General features: G+C 37.8%; 1 protein-coding gene across 1 annotated transcript in view; it reads right to left on the bottom strand.

The window, feature by feature from the left end:
* Nucleotides 1-349: 349 nt before the first annotated feature.
* ARMC3 (armadillo repeat containing 3) overlaps nucleotides 350-14,941 on the bottom strand; it is a 55,021-nt gene continuing 40,429 nt past the window's right edge. The window contains exons 13-18 of the mRNA XM_050314728.1: nucleotides 12,120-12,288; nucleotides 11,174-11,274; nucleotides 10,201-10,269; nucleotides 4,813-5,010; nucleotides 2,262-2,424; nucleotides 350-803 (exon numbers count right to left, since the gene is read on the bottom strand). Coding sequence (XP_050170685.1) covers nucleotides 594-803; nucleotides 2,262-2,424; nucleotides 4,813-5,010; nucleotides 10,201-10,269; nucleotides 11,174-11,274; nucleotides 12,120-12,288 — 910 coding nt within the window. The 3' untranslated portion in view covers nucleotides 350-593. The remainder of the gene's footprint in view (nucleotides 804-2,261; nucleotides 2,425-4,812; nucleotides 5,011-10,200; nucleotides 10,270-11,173; nucleotides 11,275-12,119; nucleotides 12,289-14,941) is intronic.

The raw sequence follows: 14,941 nt of genomic DNA, 5'->3' as shown, positions 1-14,941 counted from the left end.
CATCTGTCTTCCCTGTGCCAGAACGAACAGTATTTACTTTCATCCAGAGTACCTTATTATCTGTAAATATTAACTCTGCCAAGTTCTAAAAAATATAAATGGGATGTTTTCTACAGAGGTTGAAAGTATACCATTATCTTTGTTCTAATTCTCAGTTCTTGGGTTATTTCACACAAAAATTGTCCAGTTGTTTTTAGGTGACTTGTTATTTCACCAGATGTCATATTTTCTTGCTTCATGGACAAGTAGTTCCTATAAATGTGCACAGGAGTAGAAGGAAAACAAGGAAAAAAATACTGTATTGGAAATAATCTAATCCTATTTAATAAGCATTTTAATGTTAGCACATAACAAATACTGATTACCAAATTTTAATCTGTAGTTTTACAGTTTAGTCTTAAAATAGTACAAAAGAATTTAACAACATTTCTAAGCATTGCAGCTGGATACCAAAAATTCATTTAATTAAATGTTTAAGACAACATATCAGATATGCTTATTTTTGATAGTTGGCTATGAAACCCCTTATGTTTCAAAAATACAGCACTGCAAACATCTTTAAAATATTTATTTGGTGAAATTTGCCAAGATGATTAAATACGTTTGTATTGATCTGCCTTCGCACTTCCCTGTTTTATCAAAAAGCCTGGCTCAAACATTAGATCTACAATATACTCTTGAGGAGGAAGCAGAAGCCCAGCTATTCCCTTGGGAGAGTCGTCAACCAATTTAACTTCATTCCAAGCTCTGTTATAGTTGCCACGAACTAAACTACAGCCAATGCCAATTCTGTCTGCTATGACCTAAAAATGAAAGAAGAAGTAGTTAATCACAGTTCATCCATGTAGCTTCTGTGATATACAGCAAGGCACAGAGATGCTTAAAAAGAAAACAAATACCTTGAAAGTGAAGAGTTTCCTTGAAACAGACTTTACAAACCTTTATGGTTCATTCTGCTTAGAAAGTGTAGGCTATTAATATTACTTCGAGCATATTCAATGCACATCATGAAAAATATTAATTTTAACTCTTTTCAGATACTGATACATTTGTTTATCAGCCAGTCCTTCAGATCTCAAATGAAGTGCAACACCCACAATATCCAGCAATGGGTTTTTTCCTGGTTGGAAAACTTAATTCTGAATAATATTTTGAAGTCTATTCAAGCAATGAGGTGTAGGCCCCCTGCACAGGTACAGGTCATGTGAAATATTAAGTGTAAAAATGTAACATTTTTATCAGTGTAAGTTTAGGACTCTTGCATCGCTCCAAAGCACACTCCTTGCTTTTCAGCCCTCGTAATGTGGGAAGCAATGAAATGCAAGGCAAGTGCCTGCTAGATGAAACACCTGCCTTTCCTCTGTGCTGCACTATCACAGACAAACCTATAATGGTTTCCAGCTACAAAACTGCTTTCTCAATATGCATCTGCTGGGAGGGAATGAAGTCCCAGAAGATTTTTAACTCGTTACAAATGGACAAGGATATCCATTGTTTAGAGTGCTGTGGCTTTAAAAGAGATGATCTGTTCCCTAGAAAGGTTTCTTAGGACAGTGGCGGAGAATTAATTCACACCCTCAAACCATTCATAAATAAGTTGGGAACTTTCTCTCCCCGTGGATACTATAAATTTTGGGTCATGCTCTTTCTCCTGTGTACTCTTTCCTAGGTCCTTCCAGCACAATGTGCTGGGCCCTTGCTTCTCTTTGCCTTTCCATCCAAGAAAAAGAAAAATCCAGCTAAGGAAAAAGTATGGGACAGATAACCAGACAGCACCAGTACATCTTCACATGAAGAAAGAAGAAATAAAACTTCCCAGAAGTTAATGCTTGTGAACTTCTCAGAAACTAGAACATAAAACCTGTTATATACTATCATAGAATACTGCATAGATACCAAACAAAAAGTCCCAACAAGTTTATATTTGCAGCATGGAAAAAGAAGGAAGCTGCATAATTCAATATTCTACAGTTTACAGAAAATGTAAAATGTTTTGACTCCAAATCAAATATTTTGGCTTTTTGCCATTTACCAAGTATTCTGCTCATATCACTTAAGACAATTTAATGACAACAAGAATGCTTACAGAAAGAGGCGATGCTGGCTTTCATTCACTGGGAAATCAGCTTTGCTGGTGAAAAATTACTGAAGCGTATACAAAAGATTTTACATGAATAAAAATACGGTATACTGATGCAAGTAAAGTTTTGAATATCCATTTAAAATCAATATGTTATGTTGCAAAATAAATGTTAATATACCTTGAAAAGTAAAGCCCTGTGATAGAATGTCCCTTTTTTGATCTTCCCGATGGGCACAATGTTGCATTTCAGTTCAAATTCTATTTCACTTATGTGAAGTTCCCAGCTGAAGTCATGTAGTTTGTCTCTTTCAATAGAGCCACCCATCCTGTCTGCAACAAACCTGTTCCAAATGCATACTGGGATCAATTATAGTTCCTCTTGTGTTTATCACAAAAATGTAGCAAAATGAAATGTATACAAGCAGTAAGTGAATGAAATATGAGACTAATACTTTTTCTATGTTTGCTTAATGTTTTTAATTCAGTAATTGGCATTTAAATATGCTTACTGATGAATATAGATAATGATAACTCAGGTCATTCTTATTTGTCCCAGACCTAAAACAAGGTGCAAAAACTGCCAGCAGAGATTCTGGAGAAGTCTAGTAAAGGCACAGAGTGCTCAGAGAAAATCATCAGTTACTGAGGAAGTAATTACAGAAGCTAGTGTTCATCTTTCAGATAACAGATTAGGTGAGCTACATATTAAATTTGTTTGAAATCATAATAAAACCATGAGAATATATATGACAAAAATAAAGCCACAGGTAATGATCCCAATACAGAAAAGCAACTATTCCTTGAAGGTACTTCTGCCTGTGCTTTCTTACATTGAAGCCTGTATTTTGGTGGTGAGAGGTAAGCGTGTATCCATTAGAACAAAAGGCTCAGTCACAGAAACAGATCAGAACTCACAGTTTGTGCGAACTCTGCCAAAAGAATGTCTTTTGGGTGAGTGCATGCACACAAGGCCAGGCCCTGATTTGTAAGTCCCCACTTCCTCATACACACATCTTCACCTCCCTAAGCATGGTCCCTATATAGACAGACATTTTTTCCCTGCAGTGTCTCCAGCTACAGGCACAAGGGTTATTGAGGAGCTCTTACCCTTGACAAGATGTTGCAGAACTGAGATGGAAATCACAAGCCATTGCTTCAGACAGGGAGCTGAAATCTGCATCCCCTCCTCTGCAGAAACTGTGACCAGGTTCTGTCAGCACAGCACAAGCAAGGCAACCTCCGAGGCCTCATTGCTCAAAACGAGGGCTGAGGAAGTGCTGGTTCCAACAGCACAGGCACAGGGAGCTGTCACCGAGCAGGCTGGACGTGCTATCTTGAAGCTGGGAATTACTGGGTGAAGCCTGGGGGGGCTCCAGGCAGTCCCTTGTGCTGTGTGTGCCCACGGCCAGCCCTCTCTGAACACAGCCAAGCTGCCCGAGCTGCCGTGCTCACACGTGTGCACTCAGAGGTGCGCTGGGCTTGTTCCAAAGGACACATCCAGCACCACTGGTGCTCCCTCATCCAGCCCGACCCCCTCTCTGGTGAGCAGAGCAGGAACTCTTCCCAGGCTGCCAGGCTGCCGAGGGATGCAGCAGCTGCCTTTTCCTCCCCTCCCTGTTGAACACACGCTATTTAAGCAGCCACTTAAAATGGAACACGCACAGAAAAATCCCCAGTAAAAACATTCTACTTAAAGTTCCTGTGATTGTTTCATTGGGCTGTGTGTCTGCAAGTATTTCACTGTTTAGAAGACTGAATTTATAAGAGCATTTTATGGATTCCACCTTGAGGAAGGCAGAATGATTTATACACAGCTGGATAGTTAAGGATGAATATCTGTCCTTTCAAATTCTGCAATCAACAGAAAAGTCATTCCTCATATCACATTAGACCACTTCATTAAAAATGAGAGGCAGTGAAAGTAACAAATTTTGTGAGACTCAGTGGGATCTGACACCAAACTCTCCAGATTCAGGAGGCAGCCAGGAAACTGCTAAGATAATAAAGGTTAAACTAAGGAGAAGATGAAAGCAGACACACTGCTTGGAGCTGACAGTGATTGGTGCCCAGGCTGAATAGTCAGTGTAACTAATGAATCACACATTGATAACAACAGTCTGTACATGCACCATTGCAATATTCTGGCACTATTAAATCATCAGGATATTAATTACAACAGGACCCAAAAACTGCATTAGAAAACATGTCTCATGCTTTTGGCTCTAAAGGAAAACAAAATACAAGAGAGTTCCTGTCCCGAAGGGCTTCCAAACCAAGTAGGTAAAAAACATGGTAAGAGAAAGAAGGTGCAACCATCTTGACTGTTAGGTTGGGGTTCTAGCTTGTGTTTTTAGGCTTTGCAGCACCTGGGTCTCTGGAGCTCCTTGATGATACAGATGCTATAGGGAGCTGATGTGTTCATTGGAAAGGATCAGTACAGTTTCATATACATGTGAAAAAAAAGCCCTAAAATTGCCCATATGAATATTTTCAAAATGAAAAATTTACATCCTTTTGTTGCAAGTGATACTTTATTTTAAAAATATTAAGCTAAAGCAACAGAATTAGAACAAGAAGCTGAAAATCAAAAATCCTGTCAGCATACTGGAACATAGCTGATTTGGATTCCAGTTAAGAACAGGAAAAATAACGAATTTGGAAAAGTTCTTCTTGGATAAGAAAACAGTTACTTTACGGATTCAACTTTTGGAATATAATTTGGTACTTACTGTGCAAGGGCCACAACCTGTTCCCGGGTTGTAGTTAGCGGCAGAATTGTTTTGGAAGCATCATTAATGTAATCCATTAAAATTACGTCAGATGGTGGTAACCAAAGTGAATTTTCTAGATTTATTTCTTCCTGGTCTTTAGGTGTAATATCAATAACTTCTTTTGCTTTTTCCTCTTCTTTTTTCCCCTTCCCTTTTCTTACATAGAAAAGAAAATTACATTTATTTAGAATACTGTAATCTCTGGAGCTCAAATTCAAATACAGTAGTTCTCCACCAGGACATTTACACAAATTGATTAGGGAGGGATGGAAAGTAGGAGAAATCTTTTCTCTTAACAAGGAATATCCAAAATTTATAAAGCTGTAGAGAACACTTGTGGAACACTCCCGCAGGAGATGTTTAGGAACCAAGTGTCACCATCTCTACACGAACATTGTTGTAAATGGTGATTTTATTTTTGTCAGTGGCTCTGGTACGTCTTTCCCATATGTGGGTTGTCTAAGGGAGGAGACACCTGCTACAGAGAGGAAAGATCTTTAGACAGTTATGGTTTGGTTCCATTTGGATATGAACTAAAAATCATGAACTCCAGCGACTTTTTACTTGATAAAAGTCTGGACTTCAGATAAAGGAACAAATGGTATCAAGAGCATGGCTGAAATCTTGACAGGACATTCCAAGAGACAATCTCTGTACTTGCAAGTCCAGGTTCTTCAAGTGTTATGTAAACTGCAACATGACTTGTCAGAGGAAGATTTTACAGGAAGTCTGTGGTTTTGTTGACTCTTTTTCACTGCTCTTGCTTCACAGTTCACTAAAGCTTGGGATCTGAAAAATGACTGTGATCCTGAACAGGCATCACAAGCACCCGGCAGAAGTAGAAATAAAATGATTGTTCTACTCAGATTGAATATTGTGCATTTCACAAGTAATGCAGCAACTATAAAAAACCAGTATCTTACCAGAGGTATCATTAAGGTCTATACCATCAGACAGTTCAGGATTTTTCATTTGTGGGAACACAAGAAACTAATGTTTTGTAAGCATTATGTCTTTTTCAGCATAAATCCTGAATAATTCTACTGTGAAATATGACAAATTTCTTTCCTTCATTTAACAGTTCTGACTTATTTTTTAAAATCTACAGTATTTCTGGTGGTCTTGGAAGGAAAAAGAAAAAAGAAATAGAGAACCACTAGAGTACACGGCTCCAGGACACACTATTATTATTGTATGGTCTTCAAATTATTCTTAAATTTTTATAGTGAAACAGCACTCTTAAGATGGAAGGCACTGGGCAAAGCAGAAGGGTTGTACATCATTATAAGTAGCTGAATTCAAGCAATTTGTCTCCAGAATACTTTGCAAACTTTTCTTTAACTCATTGAGATTTACCTTATTCTCAAAAAGCCCTTTTCATAGATGTCATAAAGTGTATTATTTTAGAAGGATAACCAATTAAGATTTAATCTGAAAATTATAGAAAATTTACCACCCTCTTAAATAAACTGATCTGATTATTAACTACATGTATACTTGAAAAAACCAGTTTTCTTTATCTAATTTGACTCTTTCTAACTATAGCCAGGGAACCTTATAATGCTACATTAAACAGCCTCCTACTTATCCATTTATCTGCTTATACGCTATGGTTAAAAATGCCCTGGTTAAAAAAATTAATTATTCCAAACTCTCTGGTGTCTAACTTAGCAGGTTTTCAAAAGAACAACTTCTGCAAATGCTATAATTCTTGTTTCTTAACCATTTTCTCTCTTTCCCGTTCTTCCCTTCTCCCAGTACTTTCTTTCCCTATAAGAAGTGCACCATTACATTACAGTGCTGTAGCAGGACAGTTTGTTCCTTATTCCTATTTAATCAAACGACTCTCAGATCACTAATTCTCCTCCTTCCCAGTTTTCAGGAAGAAAACACCTGAGAGAGATGGGTTTGAACAGTGATTTGTTTGAGGTTTTTGCTGCTGCTTATTTCTCTCAGGTAGGACTATGTTCTGTTCCTTGGTGGAATAGCTGCTTTAAGGCTGTCTTCCACACCTGTCTCTACCTTACTCCTCAGCTGCTCAGTTCATCGTATCTGCCTAATACTTACCCCATAAGGAACTGTGGAGCTCTTGTTATTTTATACAGCAATAAAATTACCAGTAAGCATTACAGCAGACTTCTACTGTCTTTTTTCCTGTACTCTTTTTTTTTTAATCCCCTTTTTTTTTTTAATAGTGGGAATTGTGATATCAGGAAAAAAAAATCACTCCCATTTCCCAAAGCTGTTTTTCCTGCTTGTGACACTACTTGCTGTGAATGCAGAGGAATATTGCAAAGGAGAGCTCATGGCACTTAATAGCTTCAAGCTGTTTCTGAGTCCTGCTGCAGCTTCAGTACAGAAGTCCAGGGGGTCACCAGAGCATCATGGTGAGGAAGAAGGCAGCCAAGACAATATCCTACCATCAAAAGACAGCCATGACACCTATTTTCTTTCCTATTTTACAAAGCTTAATACCTGATACTCTTTAGAAAAGGCTTAAATGAGCATTGGGCAGTAGTTCCTTAAATGCTGTACTGGAACGTCGCATGGAATAAATACACATTTATTAGTCTACATTAAATACAATGTTTTAGCCCGGTCAGTGTGTATATCAGATATGCAACTGTTTGATTAAAAATGCTGCTGTCAATGCAAATAAATGTCAAACTATCAACTAGCCACTTCCTCTACATCTGATTCAAACACTGCTGGCAGACAATTACAACTACTCTTTCTCTGAGCTTTCAACTATGGTTTATATAAAGTAGTATCACTTTTTCAAAACAATGGCTTTAAACAGTATTACTTTGCAAAATAATGATGAACAGAAACATATGATCAAAGGAAAAAATATGTAGAAAAAAGTCTAAGTGTGTTTGAGACTTGGAGTCAGCTACTGACCTTCAAGTAACTCCCATATATCTCACAAATTAATAATGATGTATGAATTATGGATTCAAAATGAATGACAATGGGGTTATAAATCATACAGCTTGATCATGACATTCAAAAGCAATTATTTCATACTTGAAGAAAGAAGTCTTTGTATCCCTGCAAGGTTTACTATGTTACATAGTAACTACAAGTTACTATGGGAAATTGAGCCAGGTATTTGTTTCTTCCTAAAGAAATTTTTTTGCTTTTTGAAAGAGTTATGGTTGCTAACAGAGCAGTCATTTACTCTGTAATTGACATAAATTACATTTAAAAAGCAACTATCCAAGTGTATCCTCATCTCACACTGTAATAAACAAATGTCTTGTCAGAACAGGTCTCTCAGCTCCCGAGACTGTGCTAAGTGGCCTGTGACTCTTGAGCGTGTTCTGAGATAAAGGAACCCGCCACCGGTGCAGAGCAAACACAGCTGGGGCTCCACATCTCCCCTTGCCTCTGCTCCCTTCAGTAAAGTGGCATATACGCCATGGTGGGTCATGACCAGAGCACGAGCGGAACCAGGAGGACCCGCTCAGTGAGCAGAAGGTAGGGCAGGCCTTGTGAGACACTCACACTGCAGAATCTGCTCTCGTGCATCCTGAAACAGGAACCTTCCACATGCAATTCGTGTCATCTGTTTCAGGTATCTACTATGAAATGACTGAATTTCAGAAGTGCTGGCAATCCAAATAACAAGTCAAATGGGAATGTCTGCCTTTTAAATCAATAACTTTTGGATAGACTAATCTCACAATTTGGATTCTGATTTAAGTCAGAACCTCAACCCTTCACAGTCAGTAGCTATTATCTGTCAACAGTTTGCATGTCAGTTCTAAAAAAATTTATATAATTCAAATATATTCAAATAAAATTCAAAGTGTAATATCCTTAAGCCTTTTTCCCTACTGCTGCTTTTGCTAAGTGAACACCATTGTCCAGGTAACTCCTTTTCCTCCACTGGAGATACATAGTTTCAGTTTTCTCGACTTTCTTACTGCAGATTTCTCTCAAGCACAGATACATACATACACAGAAATATATAAGCAGTGTAAGAAATCAGCCATTATCTCTGTCAATAAAATGTCTTTATGGACAGTGGTGTATCACAGTTAATGGATGAGCTTCAAGCTAAAAATTGGAAACACAGTACTTCAGCTCCTACAACAGAGGCACTATTTCTGCTTTTTTTTTCAACCCTGCAGCACTTAGCAGTTTATAATGTCCACCACTGACTAGAACTCACAGCCCTGAGCCATTACCAAGGCTCCCTATACCATAAGAAAGGAAAATTAGGAAGTCAGGAATGGGACCCACAGAAACCAGCATGATAAATGGTCAGCTCACGAAGGTAGCTAACAGAAAAGCCAAGGAGAGTTGTAGGTTATCTCACATTCCTGTCAAGGACTAGAGACCATCCCATTAATGGCAAGGAGGCTCTAACCGGACTGGGTTTGGAATTCTGGACACTGCCCTGGAATTGGGCATGTATGCTTGGCTTCTCCAAAAGGCACTGTTGTGGTCATGATTGTGCTGTCCTGTCCAAAAGGCAGGACAGTTGGGAAACCATGGCTCAGTTTTGTTCCACAGGAACAAACTACAGGTTAGTATTTTATACTAGACAAGGACTAGAGATTTGGGCTTGGCTCTGTCAGGTAAGTACCCCAAGAGCTGAAGCAGGAAGCCCTGTTCATTACACATCATTGTCAGTGATCAGCTACAACAAACCAGAAAGAGACTGCTAAACCCCAAATATCTTGTGGTCAGCTGTCTGCTGAGGGACAGACTCAAATCCTCTTTCTGTAAAAGAATGCAATTATTTTCCACTACACGGGTAGAGGTTTCAGCCTACTTGGTATGGGCAGACAGACTGCAGCACTGTACCTCGTGTATCATATGGATCAGGACAAGCCTTGCGAGAGCAAAGCATTTTTAGGCTAGTTGCCATCCAAATCAGGACAGTTCTGAGCACACCTTTCTAGTTCTGAGCACACACAGCTTCTGGTCATCTATGGAATTTCACTGGAAGAAATTTAATCTACAAATAAGGATGCATGTAGGCAGTGTAGGAACATTTCATGGGTCTAAGTTCTAAACTCAGAAAGAACTTCTACCCTAATTTCCCTGTGTTTTGGTGGTCCAGTTGCAAAATAACAGCATTTCCCTGTCTCCCAGGGATAATGAAAGGGAAAAAGCAAATAAATATGAGCTGTTCAACTACAGCTTGGGAAGGGAGGAGAAATAATCACTAAGATAGACAAAAGAGTATTAGTGCAAATAGGAGGTGAAAGCAAGACTCCAAGAACATTTAACATTGTATTTAAGTGTTCAGAAACACTATTTTCAGTCAGAATTCTATTTCTAATGTTAGAGCAATAACAGAACATTGACAACCAGTAAATCTGAAAACCCTACCTTGCTTTTTCTTTACTACCTAGTTTTGAAGTGGGAGGTGGTGAATCTTGTGCCTTCTCTACTGCAAGACTGAAACAGAACAAGATATTTTTGCACGTTATTTGCATGTGAAGCTATGAAAATGGAGTTCTGATTTTAAAGGACAGTAAATATATTGTGATATGTAAGTGGAAGAAATAACATGACCACTAATAAACCAGATATTGATTCAGGGATCAAAAATGAAGTATGGAATACCAAATTATGGACTCAAAAGTAACTGGGGAGTAAGACTGCTGCCAAAGTGCAAGAGCAAGAAGCTGTATCAAAGCCAAAGAAAGAAAACCTGATAGTTAAAGACAACTCTAGGGATCAACAAAGAGCATGGAAGTCTAATTTGTCATAGATATTCCCAGACATCTTTATGGTGTCATATACAAGCTTAAAAGGGAAGCTAATGATACTGTAAACCAAATATGTGATGTGTTGACAGAAAAGAAGGTTTTGGACTTGCAAAATATTGGTAGAGCAATCTTTGATCTGTGAGACTGTTTACAGGAAATGGCTCCCAGTTAAACAAGCCCAATACCAACTTCCTGCACTCAAATCTAAGAAGATTTGTTAGGCTGGCTTTAACTTAAACGGAGAAGAAATGGACACAGGTTCTTCATCAAGCCTGAGAGCTTCATACTTGGCTTTGTCCTGTCTGTTGGGATGATGTGCTTAAACTTCCATGCATTTGTCTGTCTCTCTAGAAAGAGGAAAAAAGTTATTTTCCAAGTTCTTATTTTATAAAATGCGAATCTTTTGCCTTCTAGGACATAAAGCACTGTACTGGCATTAAAATAGATGTGTCTGTATATGTGTGTGGATATATACATGCATGTATATATATATATATATATATAAAAAATGAAGTTTGTTCTGGAAACAGTGAATATTATTAAAAAGATGAGCTATTGCAATAAATGCTAGTAGATCTAACACGACTCACTCTTCTTGGGGTTTTGCATTAATGAAGATTATTGCCCGACGGTCAGTAAGCTCTTGCATGCTTAGTTCTTCCAAAGATAAAAATTTTGCTCCAGGTTTTATCTAAAAGAAAATTAGCATAAAATATAAGGTGTTTTGTTCGGTTAAAGATGCAGAGAAAAAAATGTATTTAAAAGAGTAATTTAGAATTCCTAATCTTAAACCAGAGACTCCATAAGACAAAGCTATTAAAAATATGTGATTTTTTTCTTAATTTGCATTTTCTTCATTAATTTTTATTAGAAAAATGTTGTTTATAAATAATTTAACCTGTAGTTTTTAAGGCATTCCAAACATAGTAAGTAAATATTCCTGCCTTTGAAGGCTTTACAATACAGGATGGAATTTTCAAAAGCAACCAAGTGCTTTAGGAGCAGGTATTTCACTGATTGTCAGTAAGACTGGTATTTCTAATTCATTTGAGTATTTTAAAATAAGTCCTTCTCTGGTTTAAACTAACAAGTGATACTGGAGTCAGTATCATCTTTACAAACACTTCTGTGTGAGAGAAAGGGTCATGACTCAGGTGAAAATATTACTTCTTTATATAAAAATGAACAAACAAAATGCCCATAGGTCACTCAGTGTCAAGTTAGTATTAAGTGCACTGCAGGGACAGAGACCAGAAGACCTAAAGTTTGAGAAAGGATCTGGAGAGGAAGGTAGGTCTGTACAGCTCATATAGGATTGGGAAGAAAATCACAACTAAGGGGTAGCATGAAGATGGTGAGATTTCATCCATGAAGAAAGATAATCAAAAGAGATCTGTGTAACAGCTGTGAAGCTTCAGGACATGAAACCAAAGTATTTTCTGTAGCCAGATTCTGGTTTTTGCTTCAGTACTCTTTCTAAATTTGAAGAAAAATTTTAGTCTTTCTAAGTAAGAGTAGCTAGTTAGAACAGCTTACCTGACCACAGTCATAGAATCCATTAGTAATGATATTACTTGATGATAAATATCCCAACCGGCTGTACTTTTGGGAAAGATTGTTATCAAGTAGCTTTTCCAGAGCAGCTTCACTAAACTTATTTTTACGCTTTGTCGACAGATTAATTTCTTCTAGGATGTCTAAAGCACTGATAAATACAAAAGCACTGGTAAATAAAACACAGTGGCTAATTCATTGTTAAATACTAATTAAGTGTTATTATACAGTTCAGAGTTAGTTTTCAGCGTTACCAAGGCCCAGACAAATTCACTTCCAAGTGCTAGCCCTGTGCCCTCTGGGTCAGCAAGGCTGCAATGCTCAAAAGCAAAAGCAATTCTTTAGGTAGTTAAATGCTACATAAAGTAACACAGACACGATGCCACAACCTTTTAGCAGAAGGATGTTCAGCATCACGGAGGACTTGAGGAAAAAAAAAGATGTAAAAGGGACAATGTTCAGAGCTGACCATATGACACAGTTGAGGGAACGTCTCCCTCTCTCTCTCCCCAGCTGCAATGATGCCATTTGCACATTCCAGTTGTGCATTATGTGATGTGTGAGTCCTTCTGGCCCAGGACTGTTACTGTGCTTGGGGGAGGCACAGTTGGCAGATATTTGCTAAACATGAATGAGCACAGAAACACAAGCAGTTGTCTGAGCACCTCCAGAATGGCAGGATTTTTGCAGCATGGAGACAGAAACAAATAGTAATGTGAGGACATGAGAGGACAGGAATTAATTTCTTCATCTGTTTCTGGTGCTGAAACCCACATACTGATAACTTCTGACGTGAAAAACTTAGGAAAAGCTCACTAAGAAGGTAAAGGAAACTGAATCAGGAGAATACAGCATACTGCAGTTTTAGAACTGTTTACAAATGAAAAAAAAAGGCAGGAAAAATGGTAATATATTTGTGGGCAAACATTCAAATTTATGTGTGTGTTTTTATGCACACATGCAGACATTCTTCACATCTCAAGGAATAAACTTCATATACACACACACACACATATTATATATGTATATAATGATCTCCGTGTTTAGACTGCCCATTTCTCTCTGTGAACTACACAGGGAGCTCAGCTGTGGACATTTACAATGCAGACTTTGAAGGTACATCAGACAAGTTCCAGAGAACAAGTTTTTCAGGCAAGGCAAATGACAGCCTTCTCTTACAGAAGCGAGCAATGGGAGAAGATAGTGGAGGAGCAGTTCAGGCTATTTGTCTACAGCATATTGCAGATAAGCAGCAAATAATGCAGGGAAGAATTTTAAAGGGGAAATGAATAAAGAAAGGCTAACGTGTTCAACAGTGTCTAAACCAGATGACATTAGAGGCACAATGGCACAAGCTAATACCGGACAAATACAAGTTGCACCAAAAATTCTGTGAAGAGCCAACCCCCCTCCCCCCAAAAAAAAGATTCAAACAGAAATGGAAACACTACCAACAGAATAGAGAAAGTAAGGGACAAACCCAAAGGATGCACAGGCAAAGTGAGACACAACTATTCCGGCACTGAAACAAAAATAAATGTTTCATATGCTGTGAGTCAGAGAGGAAGACGTAGGCCTATTACTCAATGTGGGAAGAAAACTCATAGCAGATGGCACAGAAAATACTGAAGTGTCTGATGCCTTTTTTGCTTCAGTTTTCATAAAAAGGTTTCAGGCTGATGCCTGGCAGTAATATTAACAAGGAGGTAGAAACAGCAATCTTAACATGTCTAGAGTAAGTTTGAGGAGACCAAGTTAGCAGTCCCTGAGGACACTTACCTCATGCCACTCTATGAATTTGCAAAAGCGACATCATAACTATTTATAATTGTATTTGTATAGATGCCTGGAAGGTGGAGAAGGGCAAAGATACTACCTAGATTTGAAAAACTAAGAACAAGGAAATCATAATAGATATTGTGCTGCCAAATTTCAGCGTCCAGAGAACACCATATCAAATTATTAAACAATCAGTTTGCAAGCAACAAGAGATGAGAAATAGCCATTATGTATTTGTCAAGAGTAAATCTTGTAAAGTGAATGTAATCCTTGCTGTGATAGGGTGAGTGACTTGATGTATAGGCAGAAGAAGTAGATGTGAGATATGAGTTGACTTTGAGATATGTTTTGACTTTAATTAGTCTTTTCACATATTCCTACTTGAATGCTTGTGAGCAACTCAAGGAAATGTGATGTATATGAAAATAACATGAAGTAGTGCCTGACTAGTTGAAAAACTATGCTTAATGTATTATTATCAATAATATCCTGTCAAACTGGAAGGACACATCAATTAGAGTCCTACTTTGATACTGTCACAAAGAAGAGATTAAACAAGAACAGTGCCATATGCAAGATAAAGAAAATAATTACTGAGCTTTATTTGATGGTGGCATGACCTCATCTGACGTACCTCATCCAGCGTGGGAGATGGCACTTCAAAATGGTGTAAATAAAGAAGAGAAATTCAGAGATGTGTGATAAAATGATACAAGATTTCAAAACAAAATTGGTTTAACATTTTTATTTTGTCATGAAAAAGAAACTGAGAGAAGAATGTGGAAAATGAGAAAATTCAGTAAGTTAAATTGCTATAAAAAAGTGGTTATTCAATCCCACTGCAAGTAGGACAACGTAGTTGGATTGATTTGATATAAGGGATATTTAAAACTCAGAAATCCCTTCTAATTGTAAGGATACTCTACCACTGGAACAGGTTACCTCAGAAAGCTGTGAAAACCCCATCAAAATCAGTATTTACACCAAACAAACCAAAACTTCAGGGTACCTTAATCAGCCTTACA

This window comes from Myiozetetes cayanensis, unplaced genomic scaffold, assembly GCF_022539395.1.
Source record: "Myiozetetes cayanensis isolate MyiCay16 unplaced genomic scaffold, myiCay2020 scf1, whole genome shotgun sequence".
Classification (NCBI taxonomy): Eukaryota; Metazoa; Chordata; class Aves; order Passeriformes; family Tyrannidae; genus Myiozetetes; species Myiozetetes cayanensis.
This window is presented reverse-complemented; position numbering and strand designations above follow the sequence as displayed.